General features: G+C 32.0%; 1 protein-coding gene across 1 annotated transcript; it reads right to left on the minus strand.

The window, feature by feature from the left end:
• Positions 1–841: 841 nt before the first annotated feature.
• Positions 842–9,029, minus strand: LOC139843390 (ion channel CASTOR-like). The gene is made up of 12 exons (XM_071833459.1): positions 8,589–9,029; positions 8,413–8,484; positions 7,240–7,848; positions 6,345–6,527; positions 5,960–6,019; positions 5,670–5,873; positions 4,389–4,637; positions 3,658–3,756; positions 2,871–3,065; positions 2,638–2,730; positions 2,128–2,394; positions 842–1,440 (listed from the first exon to the last, which is right to left on the minus strand). The coding sequence occupies exons 1-12, from the start codon at positions 9,027–9,029 to the stop codon at positions 1,222–1,224; spliced, it is 2,691 nt and encodes an 896-aa protein (XP_071689560.1). The 3' UTR covers positions 842–1,221.
• Positions 9,030–27,456: the final 18,427 nt, after the last annotated feature.

Genomic DNA, 27,456 nt, shown 5'->3' on the forward strand with positions numbered 1-27,456 from the left:
CGTTATTACAACGATAATCGTTACATATAGATATCGTTTTGAATTCCTTAAGTTAGTAGTCTTGTTTTATGTATATAGTTTGTTGTTAATATACATAACGAGATACTTAAATATCATTTCATCATGTTACACATATATATATGTTCATATATATATTATCATGTCATATACAAGTTATAACGTTCGTGAATCATCGAACAAACTGGGTGGTCAAACGTTAACACAAAATCCGTTTCAATTAATCAAGTCTTAACAAGTATGATTGTTTAACATGTTGGAAACATTTATTCATGTAAATATTAATCTCATATAATATATAATCATGAAAAAATTCGGGTCACTACATCAGAGGTTTCGGACGTCTACGTGTTTGAGCCTCACCCGAGGGAGTTTTACCACACTCGATGCGCGTATTCATTTGTCGTGGGGGTTTCCTCCTGAGGGACGGTAGGATTTTATTGGTTCGTTCAGGGAAATGATCAGGTAAGTGGGTTCGGATATCGCGTTCGGACCCCGTCAGTGACTCCTAACTACCGTTCTAAAAAGTATGGATGGTGGCTATGGTTGTTTCAATAGGTTGATTTTGGTTTGTAGCGGATCAACAATTTCAGCTCTATGTTTATAGTTCATGTAGTGTGGTTCCTAAGTACAAACATATTGGGGATCTGTATCAATTGTAGCACTTTGAGATCGTTAGAAGGGTGGGCAAACTAGTATAACTGGATGCAGTTTAACAAACTTAGCCCTTCAGCCAACGCTCTCCATTTATTAAAGTTCGAACTTACATCTCTTAAGTGCTAATCTATTCACATGTCGTACGCTAAAGGGTCTTTACACATGAATACATAATTTAACATCCAGACTTTTGTACTTAGTTTTACATCAATGAACATATTACATGCATTGATCATACAAGTGTCATCATGCAATGCTATTGTATTTTGATCATCGGCTGGGATTGCACTGAAAAAACGTACATTTGTTTACTTGAATATGATGGAATCTTGAGAACCGAATTTTGTTCCATGACCCGAACATTCAGTTGTTCACTAACCTACGTTCATTATTTTCTTTTTGATTTCTATGTACAAATGTTTCTATACTACTGTACATCATGTTTCATCTAGGGACAATTTTATCCAGATATTACAATCCTCCTAAATTATTCTTATAATTTTACCCGAAAGATTAAATGAAAAAACCAGATTTTATAACCAATTGTCATTCCTTCTCAGCTATTACCACAAATACATCTTTTACTGACCACCTCATTTTCTCCATTTTCCGAGGAGGGTTTATAACAGCTTTCTCTAAGTTGCCTGAACGGTACCCGATTACTATTTCCCTCCGTTGTCTAGCACGCAATAGAATCTCGTAGAAACTCAATTCTTCGCCTTCTTGAATATACAGATCTGCTTGTCTTATGTGCATTTCATTCCCCTGTTTCACCCAAAACAGATGCTTAGTCACCATTGAAGCTTGGCAACATATAAAAGCTCAAAATAATAATTTGGATAAAAAGAAATAATAACTCCAAAAAATTTATTATTGATCCAGACAACCTTCTCAATCATTCCATTTGAGGAAAATTTGGATTTATTTTGTAATAGTCATATATTTAGAAAATGTATATTTATAGATAAATTCTATTTGCGTACATAAAAGTGTTAACTACTTCTGCACCCTTTTTAAATTCTATCTGCACCCTTTTTAACCCGTTCTAAAATACATCTTTTGTACAATTTATATAAAACTTCGACAAAGTCATTTGATATTCAAATAAATAAATAAATAACCTTCAACAAAATGTGTTTGGTACCTTGTACCTACAAGATCTACTTATTATAACCAAACGTAGTGTATCAGACACGGTAAAAGGTGAAAACTACTTCTGCTCTTTATAATGACTCAAATAAACCGACACAAAACTAATAAGTTTTAAATAAAATAATAGAAATAGATTGATGTCTTTCGATTGATTGGAAGGTAACTCGTCAATCTTAAGGTTTTGAGTTCGAGTCCCGTCGTGGACAAATAAGGGAGCGTGTGTTTGTTGTTCCAAAAAAAAGTGCAATGTACTCATTTAACTAAAAAAAATATAACTGAATCTATAATAAATAAGATTACCTCTTCGGCAAAAAGCTCCTCAAGGACATCGTTTATTTGGCGGTCTTCAGCAACCATTGCTAATGCCATGCTAACAAGTTCATTTGATAGAACGTAATCACTAATTCTTGACATGGATAATAAATTTTTAGTACGTGGGTCGAGGATTTCACTAATTATAACCGATTTATCTGAAGCCTGCTGCATTTCCCCTATCCAAGAACCTTGTGAAAAGCTACCTTTTCGACCTTGACAAGCCTTTGCTTCTCTGTATGGAAGACGTTTAGCCTGCAAAGTAACGAACCAAGTCACACGTAAAGGTGGCAATTTTGACCCATTTATTTAAAATTTGTTTGATATGAAGCATGCTTTAAACGATTCAAATAACCAAAACGGGAATGAGTCAAATAAGTCACGTGGGTAGCACCTAAAAAGGTGCTGAAAGAGTTTTAAAAGCATACATTTGGATTAATGATGTAATAATATAGATTTTTTAAACCTACATAATGCAAGTAAAAAGGTGCAAAATACCTGGATATCACGTATTAATAGCAGAGTAGCAAGAGATCTGGAATCAGCTTGTATTGCTGAATCTTCAACAGATTCATCAGCCAGAATCAAGATCTGTAACAACCATAATAAACATCAGAATTAAGGCCAAAAGAATCGTGTAAATGGGTTGAAATTTTACATTAATAAGTAAATGGGTTGATAATTTCAAACACATTAGAAAAAAGCTAAAATTCAGTAATATTTCTACTCACTGAATCAAAAGATTCTAAGGGAAGGCTTTCGAGGTGACGACGTATGACAGCATTCCCTTCACGATGAACTAGCTTTATATTCATCAATCGGTCAATGTCTAAACCACCATCAACGAGCTTTTGTTCCCTCACACCTTCAAATACTTCATTAAACATCCATAACTCTGAACCATTTGCCAAGAAGGCATCAAGTACCTAACATATATGTACAACAGAAAACGGTTCAAAGCAACTTATGCGTTAAAAAGGTATAAATAAAGAACGTGAATATTAGACTGAAAATAACACATAGCTATAACGTTGATGAGTATCAAGGAAATGATCTGACATGTTAACCCCAAATATTGAGTGCAAAATAAGTGGGATGGGTGGTTGGGTAATGTATTGAAACTGGCAGGATACAACAGCAAAACAGGTTAATATAGTATGTGTCAAATGAGTTTGGGTTGACCCGCAAATATATATCAATCGTCTTTCTTAAAACTTGGGGTTGGATCGACCCATAGAGGTAAATTGTCAATTTTCTAAAAAAGCGTGAGTAAAATATGATCATAAAAACAATGTAATTACATATAATAAACTAACTTAGGATATTAAAACAACTTCAAATGATGTAAGCATTGACAATTGACAATACAGTTGGAATGACTTTCATCCCTTCGACCCATTTGATAGGTTTCTCTTTAACTAAATTTTTGTATGACTAAGCTAATCCGTTGCAGATAACTCATGACCCAAACCGACCCATGAATCTAGGCAGAACATATCAGATTCCTTGCGACTTTACCATAATCATATCTTCAATATCTCGTCGCCAACCACACAAAAGGATCTTTTCGAGTGAATTTGGAACAAATAACGCTTTAGGTAGATTTCCCCTCCAAACCTGCAGTATTAAGGTGCAGAAAAGAAGAAATTATTAGGGACTTCGATTGATAGAACTCACCACAATCATATCATCAATGTCCCGCCTCCATCCACAAAGTAGAATCTTCTGGGGCTTTCTTGCTGGTCGGGATATGTGTATGAATGGTGCTTCTTTCACCTGATGACCAAATTTATTATACTTTTGTAAGTTTTATTACGTTATGCCCCCCACCAAGAAAGCCTTTGGCATCACGCTAACAAGCCAAGAAGTTGTAGGTTAAAGCCCATTTGGGTCAAGAGTGTGTGTGTGTGTGTGTGTGTGTGTGTGTGTGTTTTGTTTGCCACTCAAAAAAGGAAGACATCTACAAGCGAAACATATGCTGACTATAGAGGTATCTAGCTAATAATGCAGCTGAATAGTATTTTAGGTCCATGCTATAATCTGTTCAAACACAGTTATGGACCTACGGTGTATAAAAGAATGGGTAACCACAGTACCATTTTCCAATTGACCTTTTCATTTAGGAGATTGGGATTTATTACACATTCAATTTGCATTGTATGAATGAAATTTCATTTATTTAAGATCTCAAAGGGTTAATTTATAACAATGGAATACTAGATGATTTTGTTAAAAAAGGAAAAAATTACCGTTGGTAATGCTACTGGCGCATATGTATCATCATCCTCTGCTATAACTAGTACTTCATCACCTTCTTGTAGAACATATGATTCGTCGGGATTAAGAATAATTTTACCACCGTACGCAACTGACTTAACTCCACAAGGGATAGCATCCGGAAAGCTAATTAAGACATCCTCGAACAGCATACCATCCAACTGTGGCCATCTTTTAATGTAGAACTCACAATTTTCAAATCCAAGAATATCCTCCCACACCTGCAGTGTTGATCACATTTAATGATTATTGAATTGATGATAATTATAGAATAAGCAACAAAAATGGAAGTACTAGTAGATAGGAAAAAAAATACAGCAAAATGGGTTGATTAAAGGGACTGAAGTGACGATTCTAGAGTGGGTCGAGAGAGTTATAAGAGGGGCTTAAATGATGATCTATTTCGGGTCGGTGGGATTTCACCAACGACATTTTCATAACCGTATTTAGTTTCAAAAATAATTAATGTATCAGATACGGTTATGAACACAACTCTATAATAAATATTAGCTTCATCTGGCAATACAAGGTTAGAAGGTTAGAAACATTTGAATAACAAATTTATGCGACTGTCAACCCATTTGATTTACTTAACCTGTTTTCCTATTGATATAAACAAGTGGGAGGTTCAGCGCGCTGCCTCTTTTGTTTTTGTAGAAAGTTGTTAAAAATAGGTCCAAAATAAGTAGGAGGGGGTAAATCGTAAATGAAAAATGGGCGAGGACTAAAAGCAGACCAAAAAAAGTAGGATCGGGTAAATCATAAATGAAAAATGGGCGAGGACTAAAAGCGGACCAAAAAAGTAGGAGGGGGTAAACTGTAAATGAAAAATGGGTGAGGACTAAAAGCGGACAAAAAAGTAGGAGGGGTTAAATTGTAAATAATGGAGAGGTGCAAGTGAAAAATTGGCGAGGACTAAAAGGGGATAATTGAAAGTGGAGGGACTAGATTGAAAAATTACAATTTAATTACGTTTGTAATAGTAAACCCGAGCCTAAGTAGCCAATCCGAGCCTATGCTAGGGCCCGAACCTATTTTATCGGATTGATTATATAGACAATTTTGAGCTTAACCCATTTGACCTGTTAAGATTGATCAAACCAGATCAACCAATATTAACTAATGTGGGTTGAAAAGTGTTTTGCTTCTTTGTTTGTTTGTCTAGTTTTCCATCTATCTCAAACTCAAGATAACAAGACCATAAAGCTAATTTGCTAAATGATCTACAATAATAATAATAATTTAAGTTTGACCTGTGCAAGTCCAGGCTGTCTAGCACACTGAATCATCAAACGACCAATTACATCATGAGCCACAACAGTTTCAACAAGATCCCCGCCTACAAGTTTGACCAGGACCTCATTGTCAAGATCACTGAGTTCCACTACAATATGTCCCCGGAGTCCGTCTTTAACTCCTGTTAGGCTTAACACTGTTCTCAAAGCTCTTGCATCACTCTGCATCAGATCACAGCTTTCGGTGTTAATAATCAGTTTATGATTAAATAAATGAATGTATGTTTTATTTATAGATAACTGATAACCTGGTCGGCATTTCCATCTTCAGCAAGTACAATTATTGCACGTGCCTTGGAGACAGATACCTATTAAGTTTATCCAATCGTTATTCAAAGAGATTACATATGTACGAGTGGTTATTTATTAGCCATCTAATGACCTTTCATGGGAAAAAGACAAGGATAGCTCGATTTGAATTATGTTTTATCTCAGTAGGAGAAACAGATAAAGAAATTTAACGAATATAACTAAACAGGTTTAATAATTTGAAGGCTGAAAGTGAACGTTTCATGTATTGAGTCTCCTAAATCATTTAATATGGAGAAAAAATTCAGAATTATACTGTATTTTGTAACCATATTTATTTTTTTGTTAAATTATTATAAAAGAAATTTAGAAATATATTTGTACCTTCTTTAGGTCGGCCAAAATTAAAGGACTTCCACTTCTGCATATTACAGATGTTTGTCTGAAGTCAAATTCCATTTTAGCAATATCAAGTTCCATCTCTTCTTTGTCACGTTCAGCCATCACCACCACAATCCCTCCACCCATACTCTCATTCGCTATCGCCAGTTGATTTAATAATGATCCCTGAGTCAGTAATAACATTGCATATGAGGTTTGTCACTAATTTATTGAAAAAACATTAATAAGTACACAAGATCCAACAACACATGAAAACAGGTTAAACAGATTCAAAGTTGTCACACATCTATTTTAATTACTATTTTTTAACACGAGACTGTTTTATATATCCTTCAAACTCGTTTGTATTCAAAGCAATGTTGCAGAACTCAAAATTACTCGGCGAGTACTCGGTCTTTCCAACTTGTGGAGTACTCGGCGATAACTCGGTCAAATTGGTCAAAGTCAGCAAAACTCGTGATTACTTGGAAAAACGTTCAAAACTCAAGATTACTCAGAAAATCAGTCAAAATTTGGTCAAAATTTGGTCAAACTTGGTCAAAGTCAAACTTGGTCAACATCCGAGTACTCCCTAAAAAGTCCCCACCGAGTACTCCCCGAGTAGTGATTTTTGCAACCTTGATTCAAAGATTTAGTTTAATCAAACTATTCTCTAAAATACTAAACAAAACGGATAGAAAAGTGTTTGAAAATCAGCCCAACCAACCCAAGCCAACCTGTTCTGACTCGTCATATAAAAGGCCCCATTTTCATTTAACAAGCCAACCTTCCAAACCCGCCCATCTTGCCACATCTATTATAACATTGGCATTATCAAAAAATTATCAAGTAACATCACCAAAGTCTGAAAATTTTAAACAAGATAAGTAGCACTCACCAATTTATCACTCCACCCAAGAATTAGTGTGTGATCTTTCTTAACAACCTCACTTTTCCCTTTTCTCAACGAGTCAAACTTCTCAGATATTGCATCAGTAACAAGTCCAAGCATCATTGCAAATATAAGCATCCCACCAAACGTTATAGACACCGAAACTAACCGTGGACCAACTCCTTCAGAGTTGGCATGGTTCCCTGTACTAGCAACATAAGTCCATGACAACCAAAGGCAATCAACCAAGTCATCATCAGTAACACCATAAAGTGCCAATCCACCAACACCGATAAGTAAAAGAGTTGCAACCAGCAACGTCAATGGCTTTGAATATGGGCGTACTGATAAAAACACATCAACCTTATATGCTAGCTGCTTATTTAAAGATGCTTCTTCCTTCAAATTATCTTGCGATCTTGACTTTGAAATGTAATCCACATACTTAAGAAGTACAAAAGGAATTGAAAGAAGTGTTAATGAGATAAACAATGCTATTGTTTTCAATCTCTTGTTGGGAAAACTGATGTTTTCTTGAGGATCCGGATTAACAATATCTGCTGGTTCCACTAAATTGCAGAGTCGTAATCTCCCATTAAGCTTCGTAATCTGGGACTAAAAAGGCAAAACAAAATGTCTATATCATGACCAGATAAATAAGTTATATAATCACATGTTGCCACACTCAATAAGTTGATGAGCTGATTTAATTAATACAACAAAAGCATATACATTAGAATCTGTTACAAGTGATTAAAAAACTTTAATTTCTAAATAAAACAATAGCACCTACAATTCACATATATATGAACATATATAAATGCATCATATTCTTCTATTAGTCTTAGGACTGACCGCAAAAGTTACGCAGTCAAACACTACTAATTATTTTTTATTTTATTTTTTTATTATTTTTTTTATTTACATGGGTTTCCTCCACGCTACTATATCCCAGGGCGACTACCCGCTTTGCGGGCAGCCCAGAGTCATCGCGGATGAACCTCTGTGGCCAAGAGGGGGTTTAGTAGCTTGCATGGACTCGAACCTATGATTCCCTCCTTAGAAGCCTTAGAAGGGTAGGCCCTTGTCCACTCCACCACCACCAACTTGGTTAACACTACTAATTATTAACTAGAGTTAATCGTCTAAGTTTTGAATTTTGAATTGAATAATTATTACCTGAAGGTCATTAGCATGATTACGCAACGAAATATTCTTATGCAGCAATGAAGAAAACGCCGTTATCAAAATCTGCATCACACAAAACTAACACAAATAAATATCAATTTAATCACATACACATACACATACACATACATATAACAATTAAACAAGTAAAATAGAGATAAACCAACAGCAACTAAAAACGCCATCTGCCACCGGAATTTCATCCGGTCACCAGTAAACATATCCGAATTGGTAACTTTATCACCGGAAACATCACATTTTTTATCAATTTGATGTGCGACTGATGAAACAGTAGCTTCAGGTGTAAGCGATCGTTGATACTGTCTCGAAAAATTAGTACGACGGCGGAATCCTGCATATTTTAGGTCACGATCCGAAATTTGTGCGCTAGCTGAAGATGACGGTGATAATGATGAAGTATTAGTCAACGGTGCAGTGATAGGAGAATTGGTAGGTTTAGAGTATGTGGAGAATCTTCTGGCCGGAGGTTTGTGAATATTGTGACGGTGAACGGCGGACGATTGCTGAGTGAAGTGAGGTGATGGTGCTGGAAAGAACCAGTCACGGCTGACGGACGGTGGTGATGCCGGTGACTCGTGTGAGTCCATCGGTAATGTTTTGGTCAATGATTGTGAAGTTTATATTCGTTATTTAAGTCAACGATCCGAGGCCTCCTTTTTTGTTTGTTTTGTGAACTTATTACTTTATTTCATTTTCATTCTATATTTAAATTTAAATCATAAATTAAATTAAATTAAATTTAATTAAGTTAATTAAATTAAAATTTTAACTAATAAATTTAAATTAAAAACTAATTATTAAATTACTCCGTATGTTTTATAATATACTAAGAAATAATCATTTGCATCTTTAATTTTATTTGAAATTGAAGAGATAAATCTTAGCCCTTAAATCAATATAGTTATTGTCATGACAATTACGTGTGATTAAAAATACAGGTGATTGTAAGTTTTAGTCACATGTAATTATAAAATCTCAAGTAAAATTAACAATTTGAATGAATATCTTTATACTATACTAGAAAATAATCATTTGCATCTTTAATTTTATTTGAAATTCAGGAGATAAATCTCAGTCCTTAAATCAATATAGTTATTGTCATAACAATCACGTGTGATTAAAAATATAGGACAATCACATCTAATTGTCATGACATGTGATTGTAAGTTTCAATCACATGTAATTATAAAATCTCAAATAAAAATTAACGATTCGAATGAATATTCTTCATACTACATATATTACTTTACGAAGTTGTGATGCGGTCCAGTGGTTGGTGGTCTGCCTCCTTTTGGGGAGGTCAGGAGTTCAACCCCCGTTGGCTACATATTAAAAACACAATTTCATCATTGCCATGAATTATCCACCCATGGCACCTTTCCCATATCGTTTGGGGGGTAAAGGGGAGGGGGTTTTTACTTGGCCGTACCCTTGGATTGGTTTCAAGGTTTCCTCCCGGGCAGCGATGGGGGCGGGGTTATTATCGCTGCATCGGCATAGTCGAAACGGGAGATGATCGCAACGGATGGTTTAGTCCCTCTCGGGTGATCCCAATCGTTATTCAAACAAAACATATATTACTTTAGTGTTGATAATTAATTTCAATTAATCAATTCAAATTAATTAACAGAAATGACTTACCTACAATACAAACAAGTTGGGCTAATAATGAAACTTTTATATATAATGACGATTTATGCTTTATTCTTTTAGCACTTGGTGCGTTTGAACAATTTTTTTTTTTTTTGGAGAGGTTTAAGTCTTAACTAAGCGATAAATTACTATTTTAATAAGAATTTTGTTAACGATCTTTAGGGTTGTCATTAATATAATAAAAGGGTGGTATATGCCAGTTAAATGTTGACATTAGAGTGGTCTCAATGGTGACAGCTTAGTCCTCCAAGACTAGCTGCCACTAGGGATGTCAATGGTCACCCGATCCGGTGGATATCCACCAGATCCACCTGTTTTGTAATGGATATGGATGAACCTAAATGGATATGAATACGAAAATGGATGAGCCTAAATGGATATAGATATGGACATGGATGAAAAGTTTCATCCATGGATATATCAATTACCACCCGAAATACGTTTACAAATACATAAATATAGATATATGCTTACATATTTACTATTACAAGTTCATTTACCGGCAGATTTACATTATGCTTTCAACTCTATAATAAAATAACTATAATATATTACAATAAAATACGTATATATAAAAAATAAACTTACATATTCCATGCTATATTCATTATTGCTATACTACGTTGTTATTTTAATCGCATATTGGAAAATATTATAACAAAATTTTAATATCCATTGGATATCCATTATCTCGTTTAATCCACTGGATATGGATATGGATGGATGACCTGAAACTAAATGAATATGGATATAGATATGGATGAACAAAATTAAATGGATATGGATACGACATCACCCGATTCATTGCCATCCCTAGCTGCCACATCAGCGTCACATCAACGCTTCCTTCTTATGACTAAACCCAGCACTAAACACTCCTAACATTGACTCTTTTCTTTCATATTTTTTAATTATTGTTTATTTTTTAAAAAAAAATCAAATAATTAATTAAACAGAAAACTTATATATATATATATATATATATATATATATATATATATATATATATATATATATATATATATATATATATATATATATATATATATATATATATATATGCGACATAAATAAAAATAAAATACTAAAAAAGTAAACAACTAAACTACTCGTCGTCGTCGGGACGTGCCAATACCTTAACATATTTTTTCTTAAGTCTCGCTCGATAATTCATCATCATTTCATATTCTGCGGGAGGCAAGTCACGTGACACCGGTTTAGAAAGTAGCTTCAAACTTTTTAATATTGTTCTCGTCTCGCTTTCTTCACAAAGCTTTTCCATGGTTCGATTCGCCGCTAGTTGAGAAGCTTCGGCAGATTGAGCTATCTTAATTCGAACTTCGTCGAATGACATACGACTCGCGGCATCGGATGAGTACGAATCCATTTGACTTTTAGCTCGACTTGGAGAACGTCGGATTGGGACGTGATCTTTAAGTAAATTTTCAAATTGGGTTGGGTCGGGGTTCGTGCTTGAGTACGGGTTGGAACTACCCTTGGTTGGAACATTTATTGGTATATCATCGGCTTGTTTTTGTTTGTTGGCAGCCGTTATATCTTCACCTTCTAAAAACTTCGGGCAATCCCTTAAAACTCTCCACGCATCCTCAAAGCGAATTGTCGGCTCTTGGTTTGAATTTTATATTGTTTTCGGGCCACGTTCATAACGTCTTCCCCCCACAACCACTTTGCCACATTTTATCGAGCTTTGAATAAATTCCAATAAATATCTGTGACGACCCGGAAATTTTCGACGAAATTTAAACTTAATCTTTTTATGATTTCGACACGATAAGCAAAGTATGTATCATTGAGTCTCAAAAGTTTTGGAATTATATTCATGTATTCAGTTACCCTTTTAACTATGCTCGACGATTCACGAACATTTATGTGCATATAGATATGTATATACAATATAAGGTTATAGTAATTGAAAATGTTAACAAAGTATTAGATGTATAATACTTTACATGAACGCATTTGTTTCAATATATGTTTAATATATTTATCGACGAAAATAAAAGATAATCTCAAATGATTGAATTATTAGATACATTATGATATGATTACGGGTCTCTGTTATGAGGTCCACTGTGAGTTAAGAAATCTGTTTTATTCAGAAAACGGTAAAATGATTTACAAGTAAGAACAAATGTGTCAATTAACGGGAACTAGACAAGGGTTAGTGGAGATTCCTATTTAATTTTCAATTCATGCTTTACAATAATTTCCTCGTGATTCTTGATAAATAAATTATTTAACTTTCATAATATTTAATGAAAAGTGAAAATATGTAGTATAAATAACTTAGATAATGGATGTCGATCAGATAGACAAATTATCGTGCTACATTAATATGATGTCATACGTTTAATTATCCATTGGACTTTACCCTTCAATTCACGAACAACCATTTGTTAATGAATATGTGTATAAATATATATATATATATATATACAATAAATTGGAATATTAATTTTTAGAATTAAATATATAAATAACTTGTGACGTATATTTAAAACGTGTCTATGAATATTGAATATATATGTATTAATAACGAGACGATGATTTAATAAAGCAAATGATCAAAACACTCAAATGTATAAATTACATTTCTTGTAATATAAATTATTGCAAATAAATTAATAAAGGTACGTGTCGCGAGACGTAAAGTACAAGTTTTCTTAGCGTACGAAAGGACGTTCGAAAAACCGGAACCGGGACATAAGTCGAGCGTCAACGTACAAGTTATCGGAACTAAAATTACAAGTCACCTATACACGAGAATATAATATAATATATATATAATTAATATAAATTATATATAATATAAATATAATTATAATAATATGTCGACGGGAAAAATAACAAAACATGTGTGAGCTGGCAGACCACCCCATGCGATCAAATGGGAAATGGCCTGGAAAGCCATGCAATCGCATGGCAACCAGGGACAGAACCATCTATAAAACCTGTAAACACGAAGAACACCTTAAAACTGGACATACGCCGTCGTATTGAAACCGGGGGCTGTTTTGGGTTTGATAATTAAAAACTATGATAAACTTTGATTTAAAAGTTGTCCTTTTGGGAAAATGATTTTTCTTATAAACATGAAACTATATCCAAAAATCATGGTTAAACTCAAAGTGGAAGTATGTTTTTTCAAAATAGTCATCAAGATGTCGTTCTTTCGACGAAATGACTACCTCTTTAGTAAATGACTTGTAACCTGTATTTCTGACTATAAACTTATATTTTTTATATTTAGTTTCATAAATTAAAATTCATTATGAAACCATAGCAACTTGAATCACTCAAAACGGATTTAAAACGAAGAAGTTATGGGTAAAACAAGATTGGAAAATTTTACTTGTTGTAGCTACGAAAATTTTATAACAAATCTATATTAATCATATCCTAGCTAACTTATATTGTATTATACATGTATTCTAACATATATTACGTAATCTTGGGATACCATAGACACGTATACAAAGTTTTGACATATCATATCGACCCATGTATATATATTATTTGGAACAACCATAGACACTCTATATGCTGTGATGCTCGAGTTCGCTATACAGGGTTGAGGTTGATTCCAAAAATATATATACTTTGAGTTGTGATCTAGCCTGAGACATGTATACACTGGGTCGTGGAATGATTCAAGATAATATATATTGATTTATTTCTGTACATCTAACCGTGGACAACTAGTTGTAGGTTACTAATGAGGACAGCTGACTTAATAAACTTAAATCATTAAAACGTAATAAAAAATGTTGTAAATATATCACGATCATACTTTGATGTATATGTACATATTGTTATAGGTTCGTGAATCAACCAATGGCCAAGTCTTATTTTTCGATGAAGTGAAAATCTGTGAAAGTGAGTTTCATTTACCCTTTTTACCCTTTACATTTTTTTGGGCTGAGAATGCATGCACAACTTTTATAAATGTTTAACGAAATAGACACAAGTACTTAAAAACATTCTACGAATGAGTTATTATGACGTACACCGGATATCACCCCTTTTAGTCTGGTAATCTGAGAATTTGGAAACCGATCTCCAAATTGACGCGAACCCTAAAGATAGATCTATGGGCACTAACCAGTCCCAGTCAGAGAATTTGAACTGCTTCAGTAATTCGAAATAGGTATACAACCGCCAGCTTTAAAAGATATGATCAGTTTGTGAGGTGTTACACAACCATCATGTTTAAAAGAGTGGCCTGATTGTGTGTCTTTGCATGACCGTACGAAATGCCGGTATGCGGGGGATATTCTATATGCATCTTGTTAAGTTCGATTACCAGGTGAATTGTAGTTCGTATGAATGACTTTTAATTCGCGGGTTACGCGTACTATTATTATGTACTCGGGTTACGGGTACAATTATTAAAATTCGCGAGGCAACCTACGGGGGAGAAAAGGATAGGAACCTACTCTGCTAAGCATTATGAAATATGTTTTCGTACACGAGATATGTATACTGTATTTAAATCTTGTGGTCTATTAAAATGATAAATTTTATTCTTTACGATAAACTAATGAACTCACCAACCTTTTGGTTGACACTTTAAAACATGTTTATTTTCAGGTATTAAAGAAATCTTCCGCTGTGCATTAACTCATTTTAAAGGATATTAATTGGAGTCATTCATGGCATATTTCGAAAGACGTTGCATTCGAGTCATTGAGTTCATCAAGATTATTTATAGTTGAATAGTAGATATTATGAAATGGTATGCATGCCTGTCAATTTTCGATGTAAAGAAAGTTTGTCTTTTGAAAACGAATGCAATATTTGTAAAATGTATCATAAAGAGGTCAAATACCTCGCGATGTAATCAACTATTGTGAATCATTTATAATGTATATGAACGGGTCCTTTCAGTTGGTATCAGAGCGGTTGTCTTAGCGAACCAGGTCTGCATTAGTGTGTCTAACTGATAAGTCGTTAGGATGCATTAGTGAGTCTGGACTTCGACCGTGTCTGCATGTCAAAAGTTTTGCTTATCATTTGTGTCGAAAATTACCTACTTTTCATACTTCGGAAATTACCTGCTTATCATTCTTAGTCTAGACACGTCTTGCTGCATTGATTGCATGAATAGTATATAGACAAAATTCATATCTTAGCGTATCTGCTAAATCATATCTTATCGTATCTATTACTGTAAACTTTGCCTGACATATTCCGTAAATTCCTCCGTAATCTACGAAATCTTTTGATCTATATATATAGATATTCTATATAGTTAGAATACCACAAGATAGCTAGAAAATCATTTCGTATCGAAAAATCCTTTATCAAATCGTATGAAATGGAATTCGTCATCAGTTCAAGTTCCTCGGATTTCTAAATGGAATCCCACTCAAGCTCCGAAAGCAGTGTGACCGGAATGGATCAACCAATTAGCCATCATCTATTCTGGATTAATTGGGGATGGTTTCGTAGCCTCCTCAATCATTGGAGACAAGAATAAGGTGATCCCTTCCATCCACCACATTGCCCTCTTGATGAAGAACCTGAAGCACTTACCGGCGAACCTGTCCGAAACAACATTTTCTCTCTTATTTCCAGAGTATCTCGTCACGATTATATACTACATCAAATTCTATATTTTATTTATCCACTCGTCCAAACCGACAATCACCCCGGTGTAATAGAAGAAGTCAACGAGCTTCGCGCACGGTTAGTGGCTTTGGAGAATATGGTGCAAAGGTTACAAACACCAGCAGCAGCACCAGCAGTATAACCAATACCACCATCATCAACGCCAACAGTACCATTACCACCCCCAACCACAACAGCGTCGTAAACCTCAACTTCACAATCTGTCCCACGAGTTTCAACGTCATAAGCTCTATAGATAACAAGGAAGACCAACAACAACAAAAGATGAAGTATTGATTCATAACTTCATTGGAGAAACATTCCGCGGCTATTATTAATCTCCAAAGTCTTAGAGATTAACTATTCTAGCCCTAACCATAACACAGATGAATGGACCAAAATGATAGAAGAAATAGTAGAAACCCTGACAAGAATTATGCGTGATTTACAAGCTATATTGTTTTACCAGCAGCATCAACAGTACCGTTAGCATCACCAGCACAGTCAGTGCCGTCGGCATTGTCAAAAATCAGCAGCACCTATAACATCACAAACTCTGCCAGTTCAAGAATCACCGTGGACATCATTACGAATCAATAACGCGTATATTGTATCAACGAGTTATGAAGTATTAACTCATTCCCTCTGAAGAAAATATATGTATATATATATATATATATATATATATATATATATATATATATATATATATATATATATATATATATATATATATATATATATATATATAATTTTTTTAAAAAAAAATCTTTCCGTACTAAGCTATTATTTTTGAATCTTAACTACTCGGTTAATTCATATTACTAAAATGCAATAATGTACGTCCTTCATCCGCGACTTAACCATCGTTAACTACAATCTATGTCTCAATTCAATAAATTCCAATTCATAATAAATCAAGTGTATTATTCAAATATATGTTTGATTTTACACCTTCATCTTCGATATACTCAAAACTCTCTAAGAAATATCATTCGTACCTTGTGAAACTCACAAGAATTCCACGAACACCAACATCATGCATCAACAAATAACGAAGTATTGATTCATAAATTCAATTTCATTGAAGAAATACTCCGTAAGAGTTATGTAATTTCTAAAGTCTTTAGGGATTATTCCATTCTAGTTTCAATCGTAAATCAAACGAGTTTAATTTAACATTAACTCATTAAATCTATGTTACATCTGAAGAAAATATGTACAAATATATTTTCATAAAGACTGTAATAAAACTCTTTTGTACAAAATATTAATTGTGAAAATTTTTTAACGGGTAGGTAATACCCGAGGGATATATATAAATTCACAATTAATATGTTACATTCTTCAAATCTGATTCAGCAATCATCAACTATACTCACTATTTTCTCAACAATATACATTCTTTCATATGAATCAAAATAACCATATTCATTCAAGTTCAATTACACATTCTGATTTTTAAATCTCATAATTCAACTCGAGATATAACCAAAATCATCACTCTTAGATTTTTACATCTTTCAAAACTATACTTTGACTTCAAAACTGTGTTAGAACATCGTATATATATTAATGATTATAATCTGTGTTCAAGCCCTTCGAAATACCTGAAGACACTTCAAATAATGAACAATCGAGATGATGATCCAATCACATGTTATCCACAGTTACGTACCTGACAAACTCTTGAAACCAAAGTCATAATTTAACACGTATCCGTGTCAGACCTTTTGGCATTTACTAGCTAAAATAATTTTTCAATCCCTTCTAAAAATAGACAGTTTTGTCACAGCTCCAGCAAACCAACTTCAATTGTTCATTCAAATAAGCCTTATTATAACGATTACCCCTTCATCATTATTGCCGGGGAACCTTTCATATCTCGCCACATTAGCAGTAAACTTATTAACAACTTCACTGATCTTTGACTTTCCAAAAAATCTTTATATTTATCAAAACCCCATCATTTACTCATCTGCATCTTGTAATGAGAATTGTCATACGAATCATCAGGAATTAGCAATAAGTATTTTGAAATCTCGCAGTATGTCTACATCAACAGTTATATATAAATATAACTTCTATCTCCTGGACTTACATATTTCGAATGTGAAGTTTCTGAAAAACACCCTGAACTGCGAATTAGTTCTCGAAATGCTGATGAAGTAGCAAAACCTATAAACGACCTTAACAGTAAAAAGTTTGATGATAAAGAGTAGTGTGCTGGCAAAGCTCAGAAAAAAGAGAAGATTTGGTACACAAAAACGGATTGAGCAAACCATGAAGGAGGCTGAGGATAAATCACAAGGACGAAATCTACCTTCAAAGAATCCAAATGATTCTGTGTCTGCTGAAGTCATTATCGAATACCTTGCTCCTGACTCTAAACCCTTACAGACAATATTCTTCATCATCCTCTGATATTAGAAATTCTAAGATATCATCGTATCTTTCATTATAAATATCCTACATATTTCTGAAGATATTTCCATAATTATTCTTATCTGAAATCATTTACCTCTTCGCGCTGTCTGTATTACATCATAAAAGAAACTATTTTAGTTTCTAAATTCTGAAACCTTCGAGTATAAAGTATGAATGTTTTAAAGTAGTGTTGGGAACTGAAGCATGAGTTAGTATAATATAATGACACTTGATCAACGTGATTATATTACAGTAAGTCATGCTGAGTTTCTAAATGGAACGTGATGATTCACAGATCATAACGTCATCATGTGCTATGTTACACGACTCTTGTATTCTCTTTAACCTCTAAAATATCAAAAAAAAAAATTGTTGATGATTCGGCCTTTTTCGAGGTATTCTAGTAATTTGACAAGTCAAGATCATGCCATTACAATTTCCTTCTTAGAATATTAACAATGTTCATTCCGAAATTCATATATGCGAATTCTGGACCATTACAAGCGGTGCTTAATAGCAAAAAGAAGAAACGAAAGGACAAAACTCCGAAATAGAAATTGGAGTATAAATCGCAGCAAATAAAAGAGAGCATTAACTGGGGATGACAATGATTATAGAAGACAGAAGCAGGGACATCGAAATATAAGGGAAGATATAAAACCCAACAACAACCCAAAAACTATAAACCATATATATCGATGCATATAGCAATATAAAGACACAGGAGAACTAAAACACTATAAAACCAAGAGTATAGTTGAAGTAAATAGATTCTTCTGGAGGTAGATGAAAAAGAAGAGCGACAGATATGAAAGTGAGGAGTATATCGAGAATCAACACTAGATGAAGCATATTGACGAATAATTTTAAAGTAAGTATTGAGGGAGAAAGAATAGAAGGTGTGAATTAAAAGGAAATGAAGGAGGTGGATTTATAGTGAAATATCCAACAGAAAAATCGAGATGAATCATCGCATTAAATCGAAGAGGATCATATTTTCCTTAATCACCGAAGAATCAAATCCCATATAGATTACAAAGATTTTCTTTAATCCGGAGATCAACCATGATGACGTCAAAAGATAAGGCAAATCTCTATTTTCTCATTTCACTCTTTTACGATAACTTCACTCATACGCTTCGAGTAATTGAAGTATTTTATCCATATTACTCAATAATGATAAAACTTTATTTATCAACTCATATCTGTCATGAAAACATTTTTATTGTTAGCCATGACGATCTCAATCAAATTTCGGAATGAAATTTCTTTAACGGGTAGGTACTGTGACGACCCGGAAATTGCTGATCATATTTAAACTTAATTTTTATATGTTTCCAACATGTTAAGTAATCAAACTTGTTAAGACTTGATTAATTGAAATGAGTTTCGTGTAGACAATTGACCACCCAAGTTTACCGGCGATTCACGAACGTTAAAACTTGTAAAAATGATATGACGATATATATGGATATACATATAGTTAACATGAGATTATGATAAGTAAGTATCTCCATAAGTATATTAACAATGAGTTATATACATAAAAATGAGACTACTAAGTCAAGAAACTCGAAACGATATATATAACGATTATCGTTATTACAACGTCTTACTAAATACATATGTATCATATTAAGATATTGTTACACTATATTTAACATGATAAAATGATAATTATATATATCATTAAGTATATTAATAATGAACTACATATGTAAAGCAAGACTACTAACTTAAGAATTTTAAAACGAGGCATATATGTAACGATTATCGTTGTAACAAAATTTTAATGTATATATATATCATATTAAGATATATTCATACATCATAATATCATGATAATGTAATAATTTAACATCTCATTAGATATAATAAACAATGGGTTTACAACATTAAATGAGATCGTTAACTTAAAGGTTTCAAAACAACACTTACATGTAACGACTAACGATGACTTAACTACTCAGTTAAAATGTATATACATGTAGTGTATTTAGATGTATTAGTACATTTTTGAAAGACTTCAAGACATATATCAAAACACTCTTACTTAACAAAAATGCTTACAATTACATTCTCATTCATTTTCATCAACAATTCTACTCGTATGCACCCGTATTCATACTCGTACAATACACAGCTTCTAGATATATATACTATTGGTATATACACTCACTGATCAGCTCTTTAGCAGCCTTAATGAGTCATCAAGATATGTGGGAACCATCATTAGACAACTAGCATGACTTATGAGAAAGGAAACAAAAACAAGAACTCCTTTTTAACCCCACTCACCTTCACCACTCACCACCTACTCCATTTCACTTCCAATTTTCTTCCCAATTCTTTCTCAAAACACACACACTCTTTCATGAACGTCTAATTTACTATTTTTTAAGCAAAAATCATCAAATACAATCTTTGGTTATTATCTATAATCATCATAAAAACAATTACTCAAGAACACATCAAGTACACTTCCAAGTTTACAAGTTTACTTCCAAGTTTCCTAATCCATTCCAAGTAATCATCTAAGATCAAGAAACCTTTGTTATTTACAGTAGGTTATCTTTATAAATCAAGGTAATATTCATTTTCAAGCTTTGATTCAATTTCTATAGCTATAACTATCTTAATTCGAGTAATAATCTTACTTGAACTTGTTTTCGTGTCATGATTCTATTTCAAGAACTTCCAAGCCATCAAAGATCCTTTAAAGCTCAAGTTATTTTTTCATAATTTCTAGTAGGTTTATCTACTAAACTTGAGGTAGTAATGATGTTCATAACATCATTCGATTCATATATATATAACTATCTTATTCGAAGATTTAAACTTGTAATCACTAGAACATAGTTTAGTTAATTCTAAACTTGTTCGCAAGCAAAGTTAATCCTTCTAACTTGACTTTTAAAATCAACTAAACACATGTTCTATATTTATATGATATGCTAACTTAATGATTTAAAATCTGTAAACACGAAGAACACCTTAAAACCGGACATACGCCGTCGTATTGAAACCGGGGGCTGTTTTGGGTTTAATAATTAAAAACTAGGATAAACTTTGATTTAAAAGTTGTCCTTCTGGAAAAATTATTTTTCTTATGAACATAAAACTATATCCAAAAATCATGGTTAAACTCAAAGTGGAAGTACGTTTTTTCAAAATAGTCATCAAGATGTCGTTCTTTCGACGAAAATGACTACCTCTTTAGTAAATGACTTGTAACCTGTATTTCTGACTATAAACTTATACTTTTTCTTTTAGTTTCATAAATTAAAGTTCATTATGAAACCATAGCAACTTGAATCACTCAAAACGGATTTAAAACGAAGAAGTTATGGGTAAAACAAGATTGGAAAATTTTACTTGTTGTAGCTACGAAAATTTTATAACAAATCTATATTAATCATATCCTAGCTAACTTATATTGTATTATACATGTATTCTAACATATATTATGTAATCTTGAGATACCATAGACACGTATACAAAGTTTTGACATATCATATCGACCCATGTATATATATATTATTTGGAACAACCATAGACACTTTATATGGTGTAATGCTCGAGTTCGCTATACAGAGTTGAGGTTGATTTCAAAAATATATATACTTTGAGTTGTGATCTAGCCTGAGATGTGTATACACTGGGTCGTGGATTGATTCAAGATAATATATATTGATTTATTTCTGTACATCTAACCGTGGACAACTATTTGTAGGTTACTAACGAGGACAGCTGACTTAATAAACTTAGATCATTAAAACGTAATAACAAATGTTGTAAATATATCACGATCATACTTTAATGTATATGTACATATTGTTATAGGTTCGTGAATCGACCAATGGCCAAGTCTTATTTTTCGATAAAGTGAAAATCTGTGAAAGTGAGTTTCATTTGCCCTTTTTACCCTTTACATTTTTTTGGACTGAGAATGCATGCGCAACTTTTATAAATGTTTAACGAAATAGACACAAGTACTTAAAAACATTCTACGAATGAGTTATTATGACGTACACCGGATATCACCCCTTTTAGTCTGGTAATCTGAGAATTTGGAAACCGATCTCCAAATTGACGCGAACCCTAAAGATAGATCTATGGGCACTAACCAGCCCCAGTCAGAGAATTTGAACTGCTTTAGTAATTCGAAATAGGTATACAACCGCCAGCTTTAAAAGATATGATCAGTTTGTGAGGTGTACACAACCATCATGTTTAAAAGAGTGGCCTGATTGTATGTCTTTGCATGACCGTGCGAAATGCCGGTATGCGGGGGATATTCTATATGCATCTTGTTAAGGTCGATTACCAGGTGAATTATAGTTCGTATGAATGACTTTTAATTCGCGGGTTACGCGTACTATTATTATTTACTCGGGTTACGGGTACAATTATTAAAATTCGCGAGGCAACCTACGGGGGAGAAAAAGATACGAACCTACTCTGCTAAGCATAATAAAATATGTTTTCGTACACGAGATATGTGTACTGTATTTAAATCTTGTGGTCTATTAAAATGATGAATTTTATTGTTTACGATAAACTAATAAACTCACCAACCTTTTGGTTGACACTTTAAAGCATGTTTATTCTCAGGTATTAAAGAAATCTTCCGCTGTGCATTAACTTATTTTAAAGGATATTAATTGGAGTCATTCATGGCATATTTCGAAAGACGTTGCATTCGAGTCATTGAGTTCATCAAGATTATTTATAGTTGAATAGTAGATATTATAAAATGGTATGCATGCTTGTCAATTTTCGATGTAAAGAAAGTTTGTCTTTTGAAAACGAATGCAATATTTGTAAAATGTATCATATAGAGGTCAAATACCTCGCGATGTAATCAACTATTGTGAATCGTTTATAATGTATATGAACGGGTCCTTTCAAAAAATATATCGTAAAAGAGTAAAAAGGGAATCAAATGAACTCACCATACTGTATTTTGTAGTAAAAATACATATGACGTCATTGAACAAGTGTAGGGTTGGTCTCGGATTCACGAACCTATAATATTCATATATTTATTAAAACATATACATGTAATCGAACAAGTTTAGATATTATTATTAATTGTTATTTCAATAACTTGTACGTTTCTTTAATAACTAAATTAACTATATTTATTTTTATATGCATTAAATAGATAATTAATATTTATTACAAACATATTAATATAGTTATTTTTTATGTAAATAATATATTTTTATATAAAAATCTTTATTTGATATATTAATAATACTAATAATAATAATGATAAAAATAATGATATTAGTGTTAGAAATAATAAAAATGATAATAAAAATAATAATGATAAAAAAAATGATAATTCTAATATTAATAATAATGATAGTTCTAATAATAAAATGATATTTTTTACAAAAAAATTAGTTTCAATAATAATACTAATTACATTAAAAATGATAATAATAATAATAATAATAATAATAATAATAATAATAGTAATAGTAATAATAATAATAATAATAATAATAATAATAATAATAATGGTTATAATACTAATAATAACAAAAACAATCATAATACTAACAATAATAATAATAATAATAAACATAATGATAACTAATAATAATAATGATAGAATTAAATAAAAGTGTATACCCTTTCCAAGCTTTTTTTAAAAAAAAATGCCCAGACAGGACTTGAACCCATGACCTCTCGTTTAACCCACACCACACCAAACCAATCCCTCTGCCATGGTTTTCTGATTTAGTTCCCAGCTTAATTCTATTTAACCCGTATTCCTGTTTCCATTTATTCTCTATTCAGCCCAACAAGAAACTAGAACGAGGTGGCCCAACATTTTACTAAGCCCAATTAAAATGTGGGTTTTATGAATTCGGTTTAGTGGCCCAAGTAACGTCAAATAATAATAAGAGTTCACGTTTTTTTTTTTTTTGATTTCTGCTTGGACTTCAATCAAACATAACAACCCTCTTGTCATCATCCTCACCAACTCCACCATCATCTACATTGATCATCATCAAGATCATATAACTTTATTATCATAAAAAACATGGTAACCGTAATCATAATCATCATGTTTATCAGCATCGAACATCTCACGATCGTTTCCATCATCATCATCAAATCATCGACATCTTTATCATCAATATTATAATCATGATCATCATCATACTTAATTCCTAACTTCTATTGTCATCCTCATTATATATCTCATTGTTAACCAACATCATATCAACTCGTCATCATTCTTTGATTCGTTTCATTATCATATCATACTTATTCTAATTCGATCAAAAATATAGAGAACATTTCAAATATCAACGCCATCGACCCCACCTAAATCTATTTTTATCATTATCGTGAACACCTTTTTATCTACTACACCGAAAAAAAGATACCTCCTTTCTTTTTTTAGTACGCACTACAACTTGGTGGGGCTTTCGTATCATCAAAGTGGAAAGCTTTATCTTTGAGTAAGTTAATTACCCCAATACCGTCCACTTACTCCCTAACTATATAAACTTGTCGACTTGCATTAACAACATACTCTTCAACTTAGTTTTCAACAAAGTGTCATAAATTTACATGGTTTTCGAATGCATAAACACGAAAAGGAATAGCAGCTTAGTTCATCACAGGTGATTTTGTAGCTGTAACTGCAGCACCAAATTATAGCAACCATTAAAGTGTTTGTTCGATGGGTTGTTCGTTGAAAAAAATATAGGAACAGTGGTTTTTGCAGCAGTTAATTTAAGTGGTTGTGATGAAGGTGAAGTGATGGTTAATGGTAGTGAAAGAAGGTGTTGATTTGTTTTAAGACGGTCTCGTTGGTGAAGGGTGATGGTTTTATGGAATGATGATAGTGTGAAGGTGGTGAGGATGGTGAGATCATGGTGTCGTTGTGGTGGTTATCAAGAGTTGAAGAGGCATGTAGTTGATCATCATCGAATAGTAACTAATATTGTGTTTGTTTCGATTTAGTGCAACAACAGGCCATCATAGTAGTAGCCTTTACGGGGTTGATGTGGGTGTTCAAGTTATGACATAAATCGATACAAAGCAGCGACATTAAAGGAATGGAAGCAAGCAAGGTGGAATTTGTGTTGATGGTTCTTGGCTATGACTCTAGCCGAAAGTGGTGATGAGTTAATCGCCAACTAGAAAAGTAAGTGAGTTTGTGGTTGATTTGGTTTCATCAAATTAAAGAGAAGACATGAATACTTACAATATGATTTTGGCTCAAACGAATTCAAGCACAGAAGACAACGGTTTCTTTATTTATTTATTTGATTTTGTTCTTTTCTTTTCTTCTACTGAATTGCATTAGTGAAGAGTTGTATAGAGGTTAAAAGGCATATTTACAGCTAATGTGACTCACTTACGTTTGTTTGATAGCTTGATTTGCTCGACACAGATTATTCGTTTAGTACAGAAAAAAATAAAAATAAAAGGTGAATATGACTTCTAACAAATTGTACCAATCGATTTGGATGTTTAACAAATTAGGAGATTCAGACAAAAATCAAATACAGTTTTTGATAGATGCCTGCAACTGAAATTGGATGTTAATTGGTACGTACGATTTATTTAATAATTGATAATTATAATTATAGTAATCTAAATACAAATAATAATAATAATAATAATAATAATAATAATAATAATAATAATAATAAAATTTTAATGGAGTTGATAATAATAATGATAATACAAATTATATTATTATTGATACTAATATTAGTAATAATAACATATATATATATATATATATATATATATATATATATATATATATATATATATATATATATCAAATTATATATATATATATATATATATATATATATATATATATATATATATATATATATATATATATATATATATATATATATATATATTTTATATCAAAAATAATAGTGCTAATCATACAAATATTACTGTTAATATTAATATAATGAAAGTAAAAATAACATTATTATAATGTTTATGTTTTAATTTGTAATTTCATTTAATATTACGATTTATTAGTTATGTAATAACATACAATTAATATTTAATATTTATACATTATAATATATATATATATATATATATATATATATATATATATACACACACACACACACTAATAATAAAAATCTATATTATTAATATTGCCTAATAATAATAATAATACTAGTAATGATAATAGTATTAATATAATATTTATACTCAACTTGTAATTAAGTTTAGTATATTATCACTTATTATATAATATTTATTAGTTATACAATTTATTAAATATTTATTAGTTATATATATATATATATATATATATATATATATATATATATATATATATATATATATATATATATATATATTACATATTTATTTATTCATCAATGTTCGTCAATCGTTGGGAATAGTCACATGTTAAATGAATTCATGTAAACAGTTCAAAATTTTTTTGAGACTTAACTTAACAGACTTTGCTTATCGTGTCGGAAACAACTTAAGATTAACTTCAGATTTGGTCAGAAATTTTCGGGTTGTCACAGTACATACCCGTTAAAGAAATTTCGTCCCGAAATTTGATTGGGATGGCCATGGCTAACAATAAAAATGTTTTCATGATTCATATGAGTTGAAATTTAGAGTTTTATCATCTTCGAGTAATATAGATAAATCAATTTGATCTCGTGAAAAGTACGAGTGAAGTTATCACAAAAGATTGAGAAAGAGATTTAACTTTTGACGTAGTCATGGTTGATTTCCAGAATGCAAGGGATTTAGAGAAAATCTTCGTAATAATATTTGGTTCTTTGATAATTAAGGAAATAGGATCTTCTTTGGTTAAATACGATAATCTGTTTTGATTGCTCTGTCGGATATTTCCACTATAAATGAACCTCTTTCGTTCCATTATTTCCGCAACTCTCATCTTTCATATTTCAATTCATATTTTCAAAACATTTGTCAAATTTTCAGAATTCACTGAAAAAGATAGAACTGTTACTAAAAACATGTTCTTGATATGTTCAGAGATTAGCTAGAATGTAAGAGTCGTGTAACATGGCACATGATGACGTTATAGTCTGTGAATCATCACGTTTAACTAGAAATTCAGAATGACTTACTGTAATATAATCACGTTGATCAAGTGTCATTATATTATACTAACTCATGCATCAATTTCCAACACTACTTCAAAATCATTCATAATTCAAACTCTAAGTTTTCAGAGATTTAGAAACTAAAACAGTTTTCTTTTATGATATAACACAGGTAGAGCGGAGAGATAATTAATAT

The sequence above is a fragment of the Rutidosis leptorrhynchoides genome, chromosome 4, assembly GCF_046630445.1.
Source record: "Rutidosis leptorrhynchoides isolate AG116_Rl617_1_P2 chromosome 4, CSIRO_AGI_Rlap_v1, whole genome shotgun sequence".
Lineage (NCBI taxonomy): Eukaryota > Viridiplantae > Streptophyta > Magnoliopsida > Asterales > Asteraceae > Rutidosis > Rutidosis leptorrhynchoides.